Source organism: Chaetodon auriga, chromosome 6, assembly GCF_051107435.1.
Source record: "Chaetodon auriga isolate fChaAug3 chromosome 6, fChaAug3.hap1, whole genome shotgun sequence".
Classification (NCBI taxonomy): Eukaryota; Metazoa; Chordata; class Actinopteri; order Chaetodontiformes; family Chaetodontidae; genus Chaetodon; species Chaetodon auriga.
In genome coordinates this window covers 23,776,945-23,799,596 of record NC_135079.1, presented here as the reverse complement: position 1 = coordinate 23,799,596, position 22,652 = coordinate 23,776,945, and the positions used below count along the sequence as shown (strand labels likewise).

The 22,652-nt window shown below is 41.2% G+C and overlaps 1 protein-coding gene across 2 annotated transcripts in view; it reads right to left on the bottom strand.

Annotated features, from left to right (window-relative positions):
- spon1b (spondin 1b) overlaps nucleotides 1-22,191 on the bottom strand; it is an 83,808-nt gene extending 61,617 nt beyond the window's left edge. For both annotated transcript variants that reach the window (XR_013077288.1, XM_076733583.1), the window contains exons 1-3: nucleotides 21,837-22,191; nucleotides 20,399-20,505; nucleotides 5,459-5,592 (exon numbers count right to left, since the gene is read on the bottom strand). Coding sequence is in view for 1 of the 2 variants with exons in the window: in XM_076733583.1 (XP_076589698.1) it covers nucleotides 5,459-5,592; nucleotides 20,399-20,505; nucleotides 21,837-22,062 (467 nt within the window). In the remaining variant the exon portion in view is untranslated. The remainder of the gene's footprint in view (nucleotides 1-5,458; nucleotides 5,593-20,398; nucleotides 20,506-21,836) is intronic.
- Nucleotides 22,192-22,652: the final 461 nt, after the last annotated feature.

Sequence of the window (22,652 nt, the reverse complement as noted above, 5' to 3'; positions counted from 1 at the left end):
CTTTGAAAAATTAACACAACATCTGCTATGTGTTACATTAGCAGTTAACTATCACTTGTTTCTGGCCATTTCAGGTTCCCAGTTGGCAAAATGGCTGGATTCATTAAGCTTTAATGCGAACAAATCTCTCATCAAGCCTCCCTGCTCCTTTCCACGAGGAAAAAACAATATAAATAACATTCATGTAACACTTAAAACGTTTCTCAGTCATCACTGGTTCTAGTTTATATCAGCTGCAATTCATTTCCAAAACAAAACTGTTTGCCATGGTGTACTTAATATAACCTCTGTAAGCCACTGCGCACCAAAAATCAAGAAACATCATATGTCTCTGCAACCAAATGTAGTTTGACAGCACCAACAGAGTCTTCCTCACTGAAACAATCTGGCTGACTGCATCACAATCCTCTTTTTAAACATCTGAATCAGAATGGCCATTATTTAGATCAAGTATGAAACATGAGGCGCAAAATGTTGCGTGTCTGATACATATTCAGTCAGCATTTCATATCCTCTACAGCTTGTCTTAATTTCAGGTTGTAGATGCAGGTTGTCAATATTAATCAGACCACAACAAAAACAAGACGACCAAGGAGTTACTTCTACTGTAAATGTTGTAAACATTTAAAGCTTAAACTTAACTGGATCCAATGAGGAATTTCACTCAAAGCACATTTCATACTGGATTCATATTATATAAAAAGCTCTTAAAATCACACTAATAAACTGGACCTAATCATGGGTTAAACTGGCAAAAAACACACTTTAAAAAATAATTGAAAATTTAGCACAGCTTCTCTTTTCTGTCTGGGTTAAGTGGCTATTTGCTCGATAAAACTCAGATAATGAACTCTGGAAGAAGGAAAGGCTGCTCCACTTCACCTACCAACACACACTGTTTTGTATTATCACCTGTATAACAATAAGTAAATAGTCCAAAGTTCCTGTTTGCCTGTTTACCAAAGCCAAACCTTAGGTAAGTCACAAGAACAGCAAGAACGGAGGAAAGCAGTGCCAGAAATAAACACGGCCATGCTAAATACGTGGTGGAAAAGTTAAAAACATGGTCAACTCAAGCGTGGACTTCTTCAGCGCCTGTGGAGGCTTCGCAGTTGCTGGTTCCCTCCGCCTCAGGCGGACATGTTGTTTCAAGTCAGACAGCTCCACAGGATGAATGACAAGAGTTCAGCTGAAAACCTGACCAGCTGGGGAGGAGGAGGGCAGGCCTGACAGTACGCTTCCTGCCTCAAGGAGAAAAGTTGCACATTGTATCTTGGAGTCGCTGTTAGTTCCAGTGCCAGTTACAGCTGAGCCGAGCAGAGATAGCACTTGATAGAGAGGGCTGTTTGAAAGCTGCTGACACGTTCTGCTTGCCAAGAAACTGATGAGCAAGTTTTAACAGCTGACCTCTTTCGGGTGTTCAGTTCACACATCACTTAAGCGTGTGAATGGCAGAAAATGAAACGAAATTCTCTAAGATCAAGGTCACATGATTAGATTGCTGTTTTGTCAATCACAGCCTAAAACCTTTATTTTCATATAGAAAATTGTTTTCTAGAAATTGAATTGAAAAATCAGGTGAAGCCGCATTTGTAATGGAGTAAAAACATTTGTTATCCGGTATCATGGGAGAGAGTGGTTAGTAGTTCAACAAAGGCATTCACAAACTTCCTTAACACAAACAGCATCTGATGTGTGAGGTCATCTGGAGGGAGCAAGAGAACCGTGGCAACCATGAGATTTCCACATTGATCTCCACAGAACAACTGGGTACACATCAATACTGCATCCATCCACAAATCAGTTGGCTTTCAGAGGCATGCTGGGTGCGTTTGGCAGTATGTGGGGGTCAAGTTGTAAAAACCATTCCTCACAATGCAACTTATACCAGTCATGACATGACCATGTAGGAGTGCCTACCCGTGAAAGCACCGTGCCCCCTTGCTGAACTGTCTGACACCGACGCTGACACCGACACCGGTCAGTATGAAAGAGACGTGACTCACAGGAGACAGCTGCTTATGTTGTCCACTAAAGTGACATTTTATAACACAGATCTACTGCAAAGTATCTCTCTGACTGATGTGAATTCACTGCTAAAGACTGTGCCAGTAGCACCTCTGGAAGAAAGGCAAAGTGAGAGCAGAGAGTTAAGGAAGAAGACAGAGTGAGACAGAGAGGTGTACGCATTAGATGAGGTAATGCTAAATCTCTATCTCACCGCTGACAGACAAAAGTGACAGTAATACGAGTTGAATTTGCATAACAGATGTTCCTCGGCACAGGGCTCAATTTATTGGACTAGCAAACACTGGGATGGCTACATGCCATCTGTCATACAGCAGCAGCAGATAAATTAAAAGCAGCAGCTGTGAGTATACTGTGGAGGTACGGGCAAGTTATAGCATCTCGCTCCGAAGAGGAAGAGATACGTGTCAGCGAGGTTATCCCTGTCGGACAAGAAGATGGAAAGACGAGAGAGGGGAAAAAAGGCGAACTGTGGAGAAAGACGGAGGGAGGCAGGCGGAGGGAGAAACAATTTCAGAGGCGTGTTCTCTCCAAGTTATCGGCTGTTTATCATTCGTATTCTCCATTTGTCAAAAGTGTCCAGCAGCTACATATTGCTGTGACTCACTGTACCTCTACAAACCCAAATGTGATTTGTTTGTGCTCGCACAGGTGGCACGAATTACACGTTGCACTTCTTCATGAATCCATTTAAAGAGCGATTTGTTATCAGAAAATATTACAGTTGTAGAAGCATACATCAGAGTCACTGTATATAAAAATGAATCCTTCACTTCCAGCCGGTCTTCTTGCTGTCCTTGGCTTTCTACCTGATTTTCTCTTAATTTCACAACAGCCCATGGCTCTTGTAAAAACATCAAGAATGAATGTGTTCATCATGACATGAGCATCAAAGTATTGTAGTCCAGGGGCTAAACACAGACCTGAGTGCATTCCATTGTATTCAGTTAAATTCAAACCACAGAGCAGCTGAGGTGAACAGTGAACAGAATATATATAACTCTGGATGTGAGCATAGCTGCTGTAAAAATATCTCATTAATAACTTTTAATCAAGGGTTATTGTGGTGCTTTTGTGAAACAGAGCAGGGAGAAAATGAAAGGTTTTTCCCCTTGTATAAAGTTTTATCTCTTACCGAACAGATATTCAACTTTTCAAAGCTGTCAGTCCAGGAGTGTTAAGAAGAAGAGAGGGCAGATAGAGATGAAGCAAAGCATCATTAAAGTCAGCAGATAATCATCAGACTTGTCTCATATGAACTTCAGAAAAACTTCACATCAATTCTGGTTGACTGTTGTGCGTCGGACTTAAAGAAATGATAATTAGTGCATCAACCTTTAGAACCTATTGCACATAGTTTGCATCTCTGAATGTAATGTGTTACTATTATTACTACACAGGAGTGTAGTTTCCTCTGTAAAAAAAAAAAAAAAAAATCAAAAAATAACAGCAAATATCCCTTCATTCAGAAATCAGTGATTTGCCTTTGTGGAAGCATCTGTGCAGCTCTGCTCTGAAACATGAGTCAACCTCTGTGTCACTGCCTGGGAAGCTCTGGATGCAACTACTAGTGTTCCCCCCATATTCACAGGGCACAAGAGTACTTTCAGTGAGAGACTCATCCCACCAAAATGCACGACTGAACGCCACAGGAAATCATTCCTGCCTGTGGCCATCAAAGCGTTCACCTCCTCCCTCTGAATGGCCCACGGACTTTTTCACTCCCTGTCAGATCATTCATATTTAAACTGCAGTTCACTGCTGACTTAATACAATAATCATGTGCAATAACCAACAGTGTAATTACGCTGTGCAATAATTCAACTTATGTAATATCCACTGTCATACATTATTTATTTTTTACACTGTGCTAACAAAGAGCCATATCAATGTCAATGCTAAGGTTAGAGCTTGTTCTTATACCATGTTTTTTTAAAAAATCAATTAATACAGCTTTTAAAAAATACAACATGCCTATATTTGCTAATATAATTTCTTATATAACTGTGTAACAAACATTTTCATAATGATCTCTTAAATTTGATAATAAAAGAAGTGTGGGCATGATATTTACTGACGTGGGACATTTTACATTTTTATAAAACTTGTCAGTGCCTCTGGTGGACGAACTATGCAATGACAGCATTGTTTCCAAACGACCTTTTATTATTGTCTTATCTGCAATAAGATAATATCAGCTGATATATCAACTTGGCTGATTTCTCAGTCAGGCTGTTGTTTAACACCTGAATCATGTTCTTCCTATCACTGATATTCATAGCATACACAAAGCTTCAGTTACCACCACACCACTGGTTTCACAGCACAGCATCCACTTTCATGAAGAAACAGTAAAACCACTAAAAAAACGAGCAGTCTCACAGCCATTTTATGGAACCGTTAAAATGACGGAGGGAGACACAAAACTGTGAGTGCAAATCAGTAGAGCCGGTCCCTTACACAAGCCTTAGTGTGTCGTGGCTTCTGGAGAAACACCTGGCATTAGCTTACTTAATGTGCTGCCTATAACCAATAACGACTACCTGTAAAACCAACAATGACCATGCCAGGGTACAGTGTTCACTGGTGGTGAAGAAGTCCAGATTTCTACTTTCTGCTACGTGAGTAAAGTGTCGATAAAGTGTTCATGCTGTTGTCGAATTATATAACTTGATAATCATACCGATGGCTTTTCATTTTTCAGTATAAACTACTCTCCATTATCCAGAGCACACCATATGGACTTTAGATTAATTTCCTCTCTTTTAGGCAGCCGCTGATTTCCATTCATTTGGTGACAGGATGAGAGTCAATCTGTGGATACTTGTAACTCTCACAGTTACCTTTTCTCACCTTTATTTTTTTTGTCAGGACATCATGATGAGTGAGCAGGGACTGATTTGAACTCATTTGAAACTGTCTTTGCTGCTTTCACATCTGACCCTTGAGAGATGACGTCTGAACAGCTTTTTATTGCTAAAGAAAAACACGTTCACGCGATCATTTCGCTTGGTGCTTTTAATTTATTTTATCTTTTATTAAAGTTTTTTTGGTAGCTGAATTTGAAATCAATCTTGGATTTCGAAGCTTTGGAGAGTTTTCAAAACAGTCCCTGTTTGGAAATGCATTGCCATGTGAGGTAACTTGTGTTTTTTTCCTTTCCCATGAATAATCTCATGATGCCTCAGATTTATCTTGTGACCCTTTAGGACGGGCCTGACCCCTGTACTTTTACTAAAGTAAGGTTATGAATACATGACTTTTACTTGTAATATAGTATTTTTACATTGTTTGTTGTGTTGGTACTTTTACTTCAGTAAAGGCTCTGACTCTTCCACCACTGATTTTACAAGTTTCTGCAAACTGATTTTGATATTCGATTTTTTTTCCGTCTGACAATGGCACCATATTAGACAAAAATCAGACTCACTTCAGTATAACACAGCCAGTCCCAGAAGGCGGTGCTGTCCAGAAGACCTGTATCCTAGTGCGTCTGCGAGGTGTGCTCTCTGTCACCGCAGGGGCACAGTTGGTCATGAACTGTGTGTCGTCCTCATCGATGATCTAAAAACAAAAGTGGGGGGGGGGTTTAATATTAACATATGAACAAGTAAATGGCATTGTTTTTGAAAATGTTGCCATGATCAGTCATGGCTGCCCACAACAGCTCCTCTCTTACTGCAGTCTGACAAGGCTCAGTATAATGACTGATAATTCTTTCCATACTCATACATCAGCTTTAAACTTTCCAATACTTAACCAGACGAACGCAGCTGAAACAAGTAAAACACAGTAGAAATATAGTTAGAGCTCATTAACTATCTATAAAATTCACTTCCTGAAATAATTTGAAATAGAAATTGTTGTTAATTAAAAGCCGACAAGTTATGTCACCATCTAATATACTGTAGTTGGAAGCTTGATGAGGTACAGACCTGGGTTGATTAAGGTCATTCTCAAGTGCGTGTAACCACACTAGCAGTGTACCTCTATGGATGGCAACATCAGAAGGTCAGTCAGTCCAACATTTTGGTACAAAATGAATCAATTAGAGTGCATTGCCATGAAATGTGGTGCAGATATCCATGGTGGCCACAGGAAGAATCCTACTGACTTTGGGGATCCCTGACTTTTTAATCTAGCGCCATCATCATGTCACTCTTTCAATTAGTCTATATTTCACACAGTTTGTCAACAATGATCATTATAGCCTCACAGAGCCGCCACTGTGGCTTTAGGCCTGTTCAGAGCTAATTCCTTAAGAAAAACATTTGAGCTTACACGAGTCAGTTTGGCTTTGCAAATTTAGGAAACAACAGTGTGTAATGTAATGTAAATCTGGTCCCAATTTAGTAGAATACTAAAACAAGGTAACTGTCTGTTCATTCATTTGACAAATATTAATGTTGAAAAATTCTGCTCAGAGCGCCTTTGGCAATTAATTTATTCAAAACAACTTACCATTGGACCATACATATAATACTCTGTAGGTTTATCAAAAGCAGTACAGTAAATTGTGGATAAAGCTCTGTTTTCCACCAATGCCTCCATGAGGGAACTGGTCTACAACTAAATTAGATAGAATAAGCACAATCAAAGCAACATGGCAGTACAACTAATGCTGCTAGCTGCTATTTTGTGTTTGTGCTGTTTCTGTCAAACCCACAAGGGCAGGGACTTCGATTTAAGATTTTATCAGAGGAGAACTGACGCCCTTTGCTTCCTCATAAGTATGTTGTGGTGCATGGAGTGAGTAGTCTCTCATCTTCATCAGTGATCAGAGAGGCAGAAAAGCAAAACGTTTCATGTAGTGTATGATGGGAGCTGGAGAGTGCAGAGATGAGAAAACTTTGCTAGTCTATTTTCAACATGGTATCTGTTTGGGCATGATGTGATTCATTAACAAACTCATGTCAATACGAATCTCAATGGTTAGCTGATGGCTAAACTTGATTTTAACACAACAGCAGAGGTAGTAATATGCCCATCAACAATCCTTCCTTTGTCTTCACTGAATCTCAGAGGTCACACCAGCAAGAGCCAAAGCAAAATCATGTGAAAGAGGACAATTCTAAGAGTCCCTAAGTGGAGCTTTGGATAATAATCTTGTGTATTCAAGACGTGTCTAGCCCACTCCCTTTGGTACATGCTAGACATTTTAAAGACAAAACACTCACACAGGCAGACGCACACAGGCGCACACCTTGTAGCTAGTGTTCTCCAGCTGCCTCGGCTCAGCAACAACAATGACCTAACACCCACAGTCCTGATAGGACATTAAGGAGACAAAAGTCACAGACAGCTCTTTCCTTCTTTCTTTCACACAGTGTGAACACACTGAAGTCAACACAGAGCAGGAAAACACATAACCACACAAACACGCAAACACACACACACTTACATATACACACTTCCATGTCTCTGTGGATTGACTTCCTCATGCCTCCTTATACACAGTTTGGTTTACTTTGTGTCACCAAGACTGAAGTTCTCGTAGTCAAAAGCAGGCATAAACAACTGGCTAAAAGCCATAAAAACAGAAAGAGTCAGAGAGCGGGTAAAGAGACATAAAGGAGACAAGGGAAGAGAGAAACATAAAGAAAACGTAGGCTTAAGGAAGAGACAGACGCACAGTTTTATGGGAGAGAGGAATATGGAGATAGATTAAGGGTTCAACATGATAAATTGAAACAGAAACTGCACATGGATAATACTTAAATAAAGAGCTGCTGTCTAGACATGAGAAAAGAACAGCTTATTTTCTGCAGTGATGCTCTCCACTCAGATGCTAATGCCCACACTTAACATCAAGAGTAATAGCACAACAGGATGAATGTGAATTGGATGATTGTCCATCATGTGTTCTCTCAGACTGAATTTGTCTACTGGACAGTAGTGCAGTACATCTAATAAAACAATAATAATATAAGATAGCCAAGTTCTAAATCAAGACCAGAGTCATGACAGCCCAGTCCTAAGTAATGTTCCAAGTTAAGACAGTCAATGCCTAGTCAAGACAGACATGTGAAGTCCAAGTCTTGACCCAAACAGTCAAGTCCTCTATTAAGACAGGAGCCATGGCAGTCCAGTCCTGGGCAATGTTACAAGTTAAGATAGTCAATGCCAATTGAAGACAGAAACGTAAAGTCCAAATTCAAAAAAGGCAAGTAGCAATCTAAGATACTCAGGTCTGAATTCAAGCCCCAAGTCAAGTTTCAAGTCATCTTCCAAATCAAGAGAGTCAAATCCAAAGCCAAAGAGTTGAGTCCCACAACAAGACCGATGAGTACCAAGTCCTACACTTTCAAAGTCATGGTCAATGTATTTTTTTTCCTTTGTCCATTCAAATACTACACAACAAAGTGGCAACTCATTTTAAAACAGACAAGTCTAAAGTGAAGTGGTGTCAAGGCCAGCTTCAGTTAAATTCCAACTCAAGACAAGCAAGTTTAACTCACAAGTCTCAATCACAGCCCCTCAAATATTAAATTAAATTAAATTCTCTTCTACCCTTCTAAATTTCTTGTTCCTCATTGAAACTTGTTTGGAGTCTGGTGAATATAAGCAGCTGTTAGAATTATGTCCTCCTTATTACAGCCTTTTGAGCTCACTCAAACTTTGTGGTCATGTTATTGCACTCATTTTTAGACAATGTCACCAGTGCATTGATATTGGTGCCATTGGCAGTAAAAAAAAAAAACAATCCTTTGTGTAACTGTGTACCAGCCAACGGTTTTTATCATCAGCTGTTTAAAACTTTGTTCTCTGGGGATTTTAATTTTCATATGGACATTCATTCAAAAGCCAGTACCACTGGTTTTCTTGGAATCATGAACTCTTAATTTTACTCAGCTTGTTGCCAGCCTAACAACTGTGGCTGTACCTTCCACTTATAATTTACACTTGGTGTGACCACTGCCTCTCTAGATTTGGAGAATTTGGGTGTCTCAGGCTCTCCACCTTGTTACAGCATAGATTTCAAGGTTCTTTTAATTTGTTTAAAGCCATTCATGGTCGGGCAGTCCTGTTCATCTCAGAACCTCTCTGCCCCTATTGCCCAACTCTAGGTCTCTTGGATCCTAAGAACCATTGTTTTAAACTATTCCACAATGAAGGCCAGTGGGTAAGGGAGGTTGCTATTGTTCTGTTGTTCATTTGAATTTCTACAGCACATTGGTCAACTCTGGTTGTTTTTAAATGTGCTATTCAAATAAACTTGACTTGTTAATCAATCAAAAACCAACACAGTCAAATCCAAAGATGACACAGTCAATCAAATCTCAAGTCTCAAGTCCAGGCAGCATACTACAATACAAGCAAGTCTCAAGTCCTAAACTTTAGTCATAGTTGCTGCATTTCTTTTTTGAAAACCAAGCCAAAACAATCAAGTAAGACAAGTAAGTTCAAAGTCAAGTCCCATGTCCTTACCACTGGGTTCAAAGTCAAGACAGCCAGTTTAAAGACAGGCAAGTCCCTACTTGAGACCCAAGTCATGACAGTGAAGTCTAAATTCAAGACAAGCAAGTCTCAAGTTCAGCCCCAGATCAGGATTTCAAGTCAAAGAGTCGAGTCCCAAGTTAACACAGTCAAGTTGAGAAAAGTCAATTCCCACGAGTAAGAAAGTCCCAAGTCCTGGATTTTGGATTCAGAGTTGTAGACTCTGCATTTTCATTAAAATTTGTCTTTTCAAAATGGTAACCCCCTGTTTGAGAGCAGCATCCTTCCCTGCTCCGTATTTGTGTGTGTGCTCGTCACAAAAGAGGCCTCCAATGTGAGCTTAGCAGGAGATTGGGCCTGAACCTGACAACTTGAAGTCAGGAGTCAGTGGTGTTCAAGAATTTTTTTGATTTTGCTAATTCAAATCCAAGGTTATCAGTTTTGGAGCTCAAGTGTGACTCAATTCAAAGCTGTGTGATTACATACCGTACACAATAGTGGTGTTGCTGTTGCGACTTTTAGACAAACAAAGAAGCTATAAACGAGACAGACACATTGATTTTTAAAACCATATTTTTCTCTCATTTTTAAGAGAGAATGTGTGAGAGATGGAAGGGCAGACAGAAAGACAGAGACAGATAGACAAAGAGAGGAAGAAAGGGAGTGTGGGAAGACTGGCAAAGGAGCGTTTGTTTTCACTGCAGAGCCTGGCATGTCTGTGTGTGCCCACAGTTTGTCTATCTCAATCTCCCTCGCTCAATCTCTCGCTCTCTGTTGAGACGGTAAACACAGATGCTTCAGAGTGCCTGCACAAGTAAATGCAGAGCCCTGTTCAAACACACACACACACACACACACACACACACACACACAAAGAGACAAAGTGCGGGAGACAGAGAAGGCAAACCCAGGCTTGAACAGACACAGGATCCCTGGAGAAAACTGACAATAAGAGTGATACAAGTGTGTGCATGTGTGTGTTTGTGTGTGTCTGTTGGTTGGTGTGTGCACACTTTGCAGGTTGGTAATTAAATGCAAAGCAGTTACAAAAGAATGAATACAGTTAAAACCTTCGGGACCTGAGTGTGGAGATGAAACTTTTCAGAGGAAAAACATAGGCAGACAGACACATAGATTGAAATGTCACATCAACACTTGAAGACGAGCTTCTTTCAGAGAGGTAACTAAGTTCTCTTGCTCGATGAAGACCTCGAAGGCGGAGACATTTTGCCTTGAGCTTTCCATCAATCAAAGCTGTACTATTACTGCAGAATACCGCTGAGATCTTGGGGCTATCACAAATATTGCATCATATTACATTTTGTGTCTGAGCCACCCAACCAAGGCAGCGGTGTCACATATCCAAATAGCTACTCTATAAAAGATGACTGTGTTTGTGTGTAGGTTTATTTCCGAGCAAATTGAGCCACTTCTCTAGCTTTTGGCATTCAATAACACAAACCAACATAAGAGAAGAGGAAGTGTATTGCTCATTGGGTCTGTTTAATATAAAAATGACCCCAAGTTCTTTTTAAAATCCTGTTGTTACAGTTATATACACATTTTAGTGCTGCCATGCTTTGTAAAAGTACATTTAAGAGAATTGTTTAAAATTTCTTTGAGCTGGTATGCTGTCATAGCTGTCAGACCAAAAAGTGTTTGTGTCTTGCGTTCATGCAGACGAGATACGTAAATGGTCTGTCTCTTGTAATGAAAGTTCTGATGTCCTTCCTTTCGTTCTTAATGTCTGTTATGTCCTTTTCTCATCTCTGTCATTCTTGTGTGAAAGCTCTGATGTTATTGGGGGTTTGGTGCAAAAAGCTCTGACAACAGCCAAGTGTGTCACCTTGACTGAAGAGCAGACTCAGAGAAAAGACTAAATGGCACACACTGTAGAGACATACAAAAGCAATGTAGTGAAGTGAATTGAAAGACTTTCTATGTCAGCTAACCATCTCCAAACAGTGAGCATTCACCTTTTGACCTGAAGTCTGTCTTTATCTGACCTGTTTTTGAACCTCAATAATCCAATAAACATACAGTGTTCACTGACTTTGTGGCATGAAATTGTCTTGACTCTTTATCCTTTTGACTTCTGCTGTCTGCAAGTTAAATCTGAATTAATGAACACACATTGTTTCCAACTGGTGTCATCATTTGTTTCCCGTAAATGCCGAGCCATGCTTAATTGACAGCTGTTTTGAATTTTAGAGCTACCTTATTTCCACTTTGTCTACATTTTTCCTCAGACCCAAGTTACATACAAATACATACAAAACAGTTTGGGGTTTTTAATAAGTTTGTTACCCCTGTCAATCACTGCATGGTTGACTTCGCTCCAGACAAATAAAAATAACTTATGTGCCTGATCAGTGGCTTGAAGCCAAATGAGTGCATATTTTTTCATGAGATTCCTGGTTATTGGTTTATTCATAGCAACAGGGTGTCATGGGTTCGTGTTAACAATTTAACCTGACTAAGACCTTAACCAAAGTTTTGGGCTATTATTATTCTGCACATGTACACATAGCCATTGTGCATGTGTGTGCATGAGCATATGAATAGGGTTGACTTTGTGTGTGTCTATTTGTGTGTACATGTGTGTCTCCAACCCACTTTAGTTTGTTTTGGCTATTGTCAATGAGAAACGGCATGAATAAACAAGAAAGGCTCCTGCTCAGACCAAGGCTATGTCACAAAGCTGTTGCAACTGCAGCAGTCATCCTCAATCTTTTTGGCTTCCAAACACTAAAACTAAGTGGTGAGATTTGCTATGACACCAAAGAGAGGTACCTTTTTCAAATCATTCAGTTTGACCTTGACCAGTGCTGCAAACTATTCTAAAGCATCACAAAACAGACAATATATTTTTGTATTCATTTGGCAAAATACACAATGTTTTTTAATTAACTGATCTCCATCTTTGGTGTTACATTCTCTTCACTGTTACGTTTTTTAATCAGACTTTGTGCACGACAATGTGTGAGCCTAAAATCCCACCACAGAGAACCAAGGTTTTATTGCCAGAACTGGTGCCTCCAGCTTGATCATGCATGCAGTCCATCAAACAACTCTTTCTGAGCGGGAAGCTAGTGAGAGATCAGACCCTTATTGCTGCACTAGTGGCGTCTGGTCACTAGTGGCATGAACCTCCTGCGCAACACATCATTCTGGTTGGTGGTGTCTTTGTATTGGACCCACATTCCAAATCCTGGTTGCGGTAAAGATGAATGTTCATGGGAGGGAAGCCAGTGACGGATCAGATCCTTGTTGTGGCTTCTGCCTGTTGTTTGGGATGACTACATGGAGGTAGTTTGTAAACCTTAGCATAATCACCATTTATTTTTATGAAAACATTTTGAGTGACTGTAAAAATCCATTTTGCTCACATTTCTTACATAAATTCACAGTCCCACCAAAATTATTTGTCACGTCCTTGTGGAAACTCATTTTCTCAGACACTTGAAGAGCCACAACTGAATCCCTAGTGACTCACTAAGTAACAAATAGCTGCCTTACGCTCACAGTTTTGATGCATTATGTATTTGCAATAATAAGCCATTATCAGTGCAGAATACAACATTATTCATGCAAACCTCAAGCATCTGAAGCAACCAGCTTGTCAAGCATAATAAATAAAGATGTTTTAAGAATCTGCTGCCTTCACTGGAAGTTCTTTGAAGAAAACAAGCAGATAGTTGTCCTTGTAAATTCCTGTTAATCCAAAAAACCAGTGAGGGGCGCGAGGCTTGGGTTCCAATCTCTGGATACTTAGAGGGGCAATAATTACTTTAGGATCACATTTGAGTGTGATTATACATTATTATTATCATTCCAACTCTACACACATCCTACATGTCCTTTTCTTTAAAGCCCTCTAAGATCTGCTTGGCTTATGTAATTGCCTCTATCTGAAACCTATGACTTAGCTGTGGCACTTTAAACTTATTGGGTTTGTTTATCCCCAGCTAAACTCAGAACCCTAGATAATCTGTGCAGAAAAAAAGAAGATAATATCTCATGTCTGCTCATCTCTCCCCTTATCCAAACAAGCTCCGTTTGTCTCCCTGAGCAATAACACGTTGCTGGCCTAGATAAATATGACCCACGTCCCACACTAACACAAGGAGGGCTGGGAAAAACACACATGCAGACCCACACGTATATCCGCATGCCCATTGGTGCATATGTATATAAGCACAAAGACACACATTTCCAAGCGGACAATGACTGCAGGATCAGTGGGATCCTGAGTCGCACACACACACATGCACACACAGACATACTCAAGGTCTGACACATTAAGACAGAAGTCCTTTAATGGTAGTTATGGGGACAAAGAGCAGATTATTGCTTAAGGAAAAAACAATGAGCGGCAACTCCGAGTTGTGGTGTTTTAGTGAAACAGCAGGCGGGCACATTCCAGGACAGCTGCCAGAAACAACCGAGTACCAGAAAACAAGGAGAGAGAACAGCCGTACAGGGAACCACAACTGTGTTCATTTGGCTTTTCTTCCCCTGCACAATAACAGTGGTGACACTGCAAAACTAGACGCATAATTAACTTGGAGAAAATAAACTGTCAGGAATATGAATTGTTGCGTAAACTTCATTTTACATAAGTATTATTATGTAAACCTCTCTGATAAAGAGAATCTGAATTTGATGGATTGAGGTCATTTAGATAAAAAGCCAGACTCGCTGTCATGCTGCATCTTCTCTTATCAGCCCGCTAATAAAACTAGGATGCAAAAGGATGCCATATTTAATAAATAAAATCATTCTGAAAGTAATTTCTCTTACTACATGACTCCAAAGTAAAGTTTTCACGGATTTAACATAGTGTCCTTATAAGGCAAATATGTTCATTCTTTAAACACTTGACAGATCTTTGACAGCAGCTTATCTCTAGAGGCCTTAATCTTTTTCCAGATATGGATAAAAGTGTCTATTACAACTGTCAATTAGAGAACAAAAAGTTTCTGATGGATTTACCAATATGCATTAAACAGATTGTAAAGCCAGATTGTCAACTTTAATTTTGTTCAAGCTCAGCCCACACTGTTCCAGTTTCTGCTCACTGCCTCCTCTCTGGTCTCAGCCTCACTCCAGACTCTGCTGGGACTCTGAGGTTGAGACTGTGAGGTATTTATTGTGTAGGGAGCAGAAGTCAAATAGAGCAGAGTGAACTGAGATGTTTGAGTTTGAGCTGTTTAAACCAAAATGATCCAGGCAATTCAGACAAAACCAAGGTCCCGCTGTGCAATAGAATACAACATGGATACTCTGTTATCGTTTTCATACAACAAGCTGGTTTATCCTCACTGAACACTGCAGCAAACTCAGGTAATAAAATAACATCAGTCCAGACTTCCCAACTTTATCCATCCAGCTTGGCCAACTCACACAAAATCGCTCTCAACTTTTATAACTTAAGAACACTATTGTACAGAGCAGTTTATTCTCCTGTGTCATCAATGTTCATGTCTTATTTTTCTTCATCACATGGCTTTTGCTTCATCATTTGCTGAGCAGTGCATAAACTTGCAGCGTATTTTCATTATAATTAAGGCCAGAGATGAGAGACTTTAGTCCATATAAGAGGCAAAAAATACGCTAGCAAGAGAAACACTGTGAGTGAATGAATGAATGAATGAACAAATGTAGACATAAAGAAATGGTTTCCCCAGTTTGGTTTGGATCAACTTGACTGGCAGAACTGACTGGAAAGGCAACTATGAGACATGTCTTATCACCTAACATCAGCGCTGGGTCTCACCAATGTTCTTGTAGCTGAAAGGGAGCAAAGTCCTGCTACCAGGTTCTAAAATCTGTGGGAGCCCTTTCCAGAAGACTGGAGGCTGCTAGAGCAGCAGAGTAATGCCCATGGTTTTGGAGTTGGTGTAACGTTGAAGTGTCCATATACTTAGTTCCACCTTCCCTGATACTTCCAGTCATATAGTGTACACTGCACTCAGCTGCAAGTTTATTAGACGCACCTAGCTAAACTTAATGTAGCCTAATACAATAGCCCTGCAATAAACTCTCCCTTCATGCAGGTTCTAATGTTCAGTTTTTGTTGAAACAATTTAAAGATGTGTTGGTTCAACTTTATGACCATCGTAGATGTTGTAGTTTGTGGTGCTGTTGGAACTGTATAGCATTATACTGTGTGTGAATGTTCTATTCGTAATATTACTGCTGTTTATTTTATTGGTTTTGTTGCGTTCTTTCTTTCAGATGGCCAAACAGTATTAGAAAGTAAGACTTTGACATTCAGAAAGCATCTTTATTATCACAACAGTGAAAAATGGTGCATGTCAAAGAGGAATAGCCCCTGTCGAGCATGCTCATATCAATCATGACACCTTAATGAAATAAAAATTGCAATACCAAAATCCATTAGGCAAATCATGGGCCCTTGAAGGTACAAATGCTTAATAATGAAAAACTTATTCCAAGGGAAGCCCAAAGACAACGTTTGGTTAACTGGGTGTATGAAGATATCACACAGGTATGTGCAGCAGGGAAAACCCCCTGCCTGGTATTCGTTCCCACAGAGCCTTGTCCTCCTTAACAGCTCTCCTCAGAGGGATGGCTGTGGAAGACATACGTACAGCAGCATAATGGCCTTCACCGTGTCCTTTTAACCGGCTCTATCTGTGTGATACACGTCTGAGTTTTCTGTAACTCCTTCAGTATTGAACATTATACACACACACACTTGTACAGAACCAATAGATGCACTGGAAGTTGTCATGTGCTTAAACTCTCTTGAAACTAATTTGCTTTTTTTTGGGACTGCCACAGTGCATGACCAACCATACGGCTCTGTAAATGCATTTGCTGTGTGAACCCACACACCATGCGATGTCCTCCTCTATTCACACCTTTGTGTTTCAGTGAGTTATTCTGCCCCCAGTTCTAGCTCTGCTCGTGTTTTGGGACTTTTACAGCACGTAATTATTGTCTCTGCTGTCTCACTGCAGCAGGTATGTCATGTGAGTTGAGTTTAATGCTTTCACCCTGACCATTGAAACAAGGCTTGGAGCATGGGAGAGACACGGTGCAGCTTGTGTTCCCCTTCCCCATGTTCCCCGCCCCCATTACAAATATTAAATAAGAAAGCGTTTGGTTCAGTAGTGGAAAGCTGTTGATAGGGATGAATCCTAATGACTTTGGAGATCCTCTGACTCTTCCTCTGATACCACCATGAGGTAGGCTTTTTAGCTTTTTACTGAAATCTGTAAGTGCTGTCATTGTGAGCATGTTAGCATTCTGATGTTAACATTTAGTTCAAAGCCCCACTGCATTCATGCACAGTTTTGCAGAGCGCCAAAGTATGGCTGTACACTCGTAGTCTTGTTTGAGCATTTTATATCCTGCATTGTTTACATTCATGTTTACTTGCTTGCACTCTTTTTATCTTCCCGCCATTGCTGGCAATATTTTTTTGCATGTTGCTGGTGCTAGCTGTCAATCAACTGGCGGTAGGAATGTGTATTACATTGCCTGTATGTTCACCCACTCTTAAAAAAATTGCTCCACAGTGCTGCTAGCGGCCAAAAAAAAAAAAAAAAACCCACACGGTACCTGTAATGTCTGCTTGACATTTAACTATGAACAAGGACACTCAGAAAGCTGCTAATACTGCTCTGCAAAATGTCAACACACTGAAAACACACAGTCACCCTGGATTTAGCACATTTACATCTTGTACCTAGTAGTCTCACAACATGGGTGCTGATGCCGTCAAGGTACCATTACAGTCAGAAGTACTATTCATCACATCTCCACCTCAAAGATATACTCTCTCAATGTTTTCATAACACAACTTTAACACTGAACCAGCAATAAATCTCCTTTTTTACAAACAATTTTTACTTTTAACATTTTCTTTCTCTTAACAGATAACTCATCTCTTTCTCTCCTGTCTCTGTCCTTCCTTAACAGGAAGAACGTTCTCCATCTGGGGGGGGGGGGGGGGGGTTTACTTACTCGACATAAGCAAGAGACAGTAGCTGTCCCTTGTGTGTGTGTGTAGCAGCTGCTCTAACTAAGGCATCTGTGTTTGTGTGATTGTTGTTTGTTTCAGTCCCAGAATCCTCTGACACCTCTACTGTAGCCCACTCCTTAGATGTAGGTGAGTGTGTTGGTGCTATGGGTGCACTCAACAGTTGATGTTGGTTTTGCCTGTACTTTCCTCCCATAGCTCTGTCCACCACATAAGATCTAGGAGTGGAACTGGCTCCTCAGACAATACCTTTAGCAAAGGTAGATTTCCCATGCCGGTCCTGCAGTTGTAGTGGTGTGCTTGTCTCTGCTTGGCAACTACATCTAGTTGCCTTCTTCCTTGTCTGACCATTTCCAGTCTAAGTTCTCAGGAAGGGTGGGTAACGTTGTCTGAATTGTCTGAACCATCAGCAGCTCTGGATGACTGCCTTTGATAGAGGATAAAGGTGTGGTCCTGTGTATCACTACAGCCAGAAGAAATCTTCTTGCCAAAGAATCCCTTTTACTATCTGTACAGCCCTCTCAGCCTGTCCATGACTCCGGGCATAATGTGGTCTAGATGTTACATGAATAAAATCATATTTGTCACTGTACTCTCCATACCGTCGATTCCATGGACTCCTCAGCTCTTTCTTACTAGAGCCAAACATGGCAGTGGTATGCATCTAGCAGAGAATGATTTTAACAGGTTCAGTGCTTAGCAGTCCACTGGTTTCAAACAACAAGGTGACATGCTTCACTCTTTTCATTAGACCCATTTTAAATGCTTCTGGATGACTGAACAAACTACTGCTGTTCCCTTTAATCACATACATGGGTAATGCCCATTATTTGCTGTGGACAGTATTAGAACCAGCCAATACACTTGAGCTTACCCAGTGGGCAAATAAAATGCTTGTCTGCAGGACTCATTCTATAGGCTTTAGGCAGTGTCAGGAATGTCTTTTCACTTATGACAGTCACATCTGTCCCTGTATCTAGATCAGGGGTGTGTTACCAATAGCCAGAATAAAAATTGTTTTATCTGGGCCTGCTGCCTTGCCCGAAAAACTGAAACTGTCCCACACTCTCTGTGACTTTGTCCAGAACTTTGGTACGACACACTTGTGCGCAATGTTTTGTTGCACTGTTTCCATGTACTCTGAGGGCACTTCTTTGTATCATAGTGTTGGGTGCCACCCCTACTGCAGTTCTAGAAAATTTTAGAGGCTCTTGTTTCTTGTGCCATGTTTCCTTTGCTGTGTTTCTCTCTTCCTTGTTTCCCAATGTTATCATTATCTGCAGCTCTGGACTGCAGGATAATTTGTTTTGCAACTTTCTCAGACTGGTGCACTGGTTGAATGAACTGGTGCTAGCTTCAAGTGTGTGGTGAGATGAAACTTCTGACACATCTCCTTAAGTGTGATGCCCACAACCAGTCTATAACCAATGTGTTCATCTCTTTTGTCATCAAACTATCTGCTAGCTCGTACAGAGTCCTTTTATATACGATCATGTTCTCAGCAGTCTCTTTTGATAAAAGCATGCCCTTTAATGTATTAGGTTGTAATCTTTCGTTTATTCCTCCTCAACTGTATATCTTTTCGGCTTCACTGTCCATGGCTTAAATGAGTGAGCAGACCTGGACTTCCCTGTCCTCTCTGTTTAGCTTGGTGGCTGACTAGAGGCTCAAAAATCTTTGCTTCCACTCCAGCCATTTTCCTAAAGTAGCAAATTTAAACTCCTCTGGAAGATAAAACTTCAAAATGTCGATCTATTCTAGTTACCTGTGCCACTTCTGACGAAATGCAATGTCTGCTTGATTCAACTAAGAAGAGGGACACCCAGAACACTCAGCTATGTTTAATACTGTTCTGCAACACATCAATACAATGAAAACACACAATCTTTCTGGTCTTTAGGACACTACATGTCATACCTAAAAGTCGCAGGACAAGTGTGCTGATGCATTCAAGGTACCGCTACAGTCTTAAACACCTGTCATCACAATATCTTTGTGCTTAGACAAATCACATCCAACACAAAGCCACACAAAACTCACAACTGAGTTTATGGATGGAACAAAATCTGTTTAACTAGAGTGCAAAGAAATACAGATGTTGCCAACATTATAAAAATGATCATAGTTAAAGATAAAGAATTGGATGAATACCTTCCACTCACTGTTGTGTCTGCATTGGAGGGGAAGCAGAATCACAACAAAATTTCAACAAGCATGACAATTTGTTTCAAAGTCAGTGGGCTGGTGGAACCAAGAGGCAAAATCTTCTCAGTGCTTTCGTCAAACTGATTGGCTGCATGAAAACTGCCTCCTACTCTGTTTGGTAAGAGTCTGGTTAGGATCAGCATGTGGAAACACAGCTACAGATGTGTGTTCCTGTTTACACTGAGCGGGAGGTAATTGAGGAAGTCTGGCTCTCTCCTCAGGAGATCTCTGCTGCTCAGTGGGAGCTGTGTTACTACTGAACCAAACATCTCACATCACTCTCTCCTGCTTTCTCTAACTCCCTCTCTCTGTTTATCTCTTTTCTCTCTGTCCTCACATGCCTCTTCCTATCTCTCTACTCCTTTGACTTTGCCTCCCTTCTCGCCTTCTTCCACTGGAGGAAAAATCTGCTACTTAGTGAGGATGCCATGTCTGTCTCACCCTAGAAGAGCTGCACCAAAGAGGCAACCAGATTCTCTCTTCTCTTCTCTGCCACAACAGGTGAGCTCAGTCTTCTAGCTTCATCCAGGGGAGCTGTGTTGCATCTGTCAGCAATACTCCTTTAACCTCCATATCAGAAGAGCTGCTAAGTCGACTCTCTTGTGCATTATAGCATGCAAATGAGCTCATCTTTTACAAACTTCCCCAGAAAGCTCAGAGCACATTCAGTATGCAGTGATTCTTCCTTTCCTCTCCACACCTGCTTATCCTTACCTGGAACTGGCCGGTGTAGTCATCGTCTGTGGTGCCCTCTCTGCCCTCCTTCAGGGCGATCAGGGTGAAACCTCTGAAATAAGCAGGGCTGGTTGCCAGGAGGACCACTGTAAAGCAGGGAGAGAGTGTGTATTTATTCCACAGAGACACTGAGCAGTAAAGAGACATATATTGACACATCAGGGTCGCACCACATGACGCAGGGTCACCCTGGATGCTGCCAGGGAAATACACATGAAAGCAGCATTCTTGTGAGCATCCAAGCAAGGTGGAGGAGTGAGGGCTGTAAATAGAGGTTTAGCATCTCCCACTAGAATAAAAGAGAGCCTATAAATCTCATGCAAGGAGTTTGATGCTGGGAAAAGGCCAGGAATGGGAGCCATATAATGAGATGTGGGTGGAATTTTATTCGGCTCACCCTTATGCCCTAACCTTGCATTTTCATACAGCCCATTTTATCTTCAAAGTTGGTCCCGGCGCTCAGAACAAAGATGTCAATATTTTCACTCTTATCGTTTCTTTTTTTTTTTTTTTTTTTGTTTAAAGTTAACTTATTTGTTACTTAAGGGCTGTGAAGGTTTGGGCAATAACTTCCTTTTTAATCCCTCAGGTGGTGTCCTTCACAGGCCCCTGAGAGCAGATTAGAATTATAGCCGTGAACTGCTAAATGTGTTGTCACAGCCAAAAAAAAATTGCGTGATCTGGAGTATGATCTCAGTTTAAAATGAGGTGACCCTTGATTTTCAGCCTTTTTTTGGAAGCCTGTGTCAAAACTGCAGTCATTGTGTTCAGAGTAAACATGATCATCATATCACTAGATTTATTTGAATTTTTATGAATGAAGTTTTGATTTATGAACAGACAAGGAGAGCCAGTTATATTTTGAGTTGAAAAATGCTTAGTGTAATTTATAAACTCATCATGAGGTTCTTTGAGTGAGCCAGACCTGTTTTATGTGGCCAAATCCACCAGGCAGGACAGGGGCTTTAAATTTGTCAACTTAATTGGTGCCAGAGCTCTCTCTCTCTCTCTCTCTCTCTCTCTCTCTCTCTCTCTCTCTCTGTGTGTGTGTGTGTGTGTGTGTGTGTGTGTGTGTGTGTGTGTGTCTTCTTGCTTGCAGGAAGAGGACAGGAAGTGAATATAGGTCAGACATTATAACACTAAGTAGCCTTATCAAACCACAACTCTCCCTGTTGGAGCCAGAGGAGGCAGCTTGACTAGTGTCTCCTAGGTTGCAATTTGCAGTATAGATTTAGATTACTGTGGATATTACTTGTGGTTAGACACACTCAAGTTATCTGGGGGAGAAAAAAAAGTAAATATCCCGATGAATTTCAGGGTAAACATGCACTCTTTTTAAACTTCATAAACAGTCCACTTTTTAAATTTCCCGCACGTTTACGCACTGATTGTGCAGATGGACTCTGAAAAACTCTACCTCTATAGGTGCTGCCAGGCTGGTAGGTCTCCGGGTCCCCCTCAATTCTGAGCCTGAACTCATGGTGGCCATCCTTCCGAGTCCCATGTGTCTGCGCCCGGAGGATCCGGCCGCAGTACCCGTCCGACCTGCCCCCGGCGGGCTCCTCCACGAAAGCGACGGCATTACACACGAAACTCGAGACGAAATAGTACTGCAAAAGCAGCAGATGAAAATACATTCCCATTTCGGAGCCCGAAGACAAGTGTAGAGAGGCAGTTCAATCAAGATTCTAAAAAAAAAAAAAAAAAAAAAAAAAAAGGAAAGGCGAAAACCACGGGTAGATCAGTCCCAGCTCCCTCGCTTAGAACTCCCACAAAACTACAGAAGCGTCACAATCAGTGGAAGAGGTGAGGAGAAGACGAGTCCATCCTGAACTGGAGAGAGCGCGTCTAGGACGCACAACGGTGAGGCGGTGCTGAGAGAGAAGAGAGGAGCTGCTGCTGCTGCTGCTGCTGTTGCTGCTGCTACTGTTTCCCGGATCAGTGTGTGATGTTGATAGTGAGCCTGGAAGCAGCGCGGGGGGGGCAACAAATAACCCAGCGCGGGTTCACGCGGCTGTCTCCTTGACTTGAGGCGAGGGAAGGTCCAAACTGGAGCTCCACACTTTAATAAGAGCCAGCCCTCCCTTACACTCGCACACAGTACACACGCTGTCTGTCTCTGTGGAGCTCACACACTGAGCTGCCTCTTACAAATCTTCTGCCTGCTGTTCAATAACGTCAGCGCATTTTACATTCTCTATGCACTGTCGGCTGGATGGGAGTTGTCATGAAG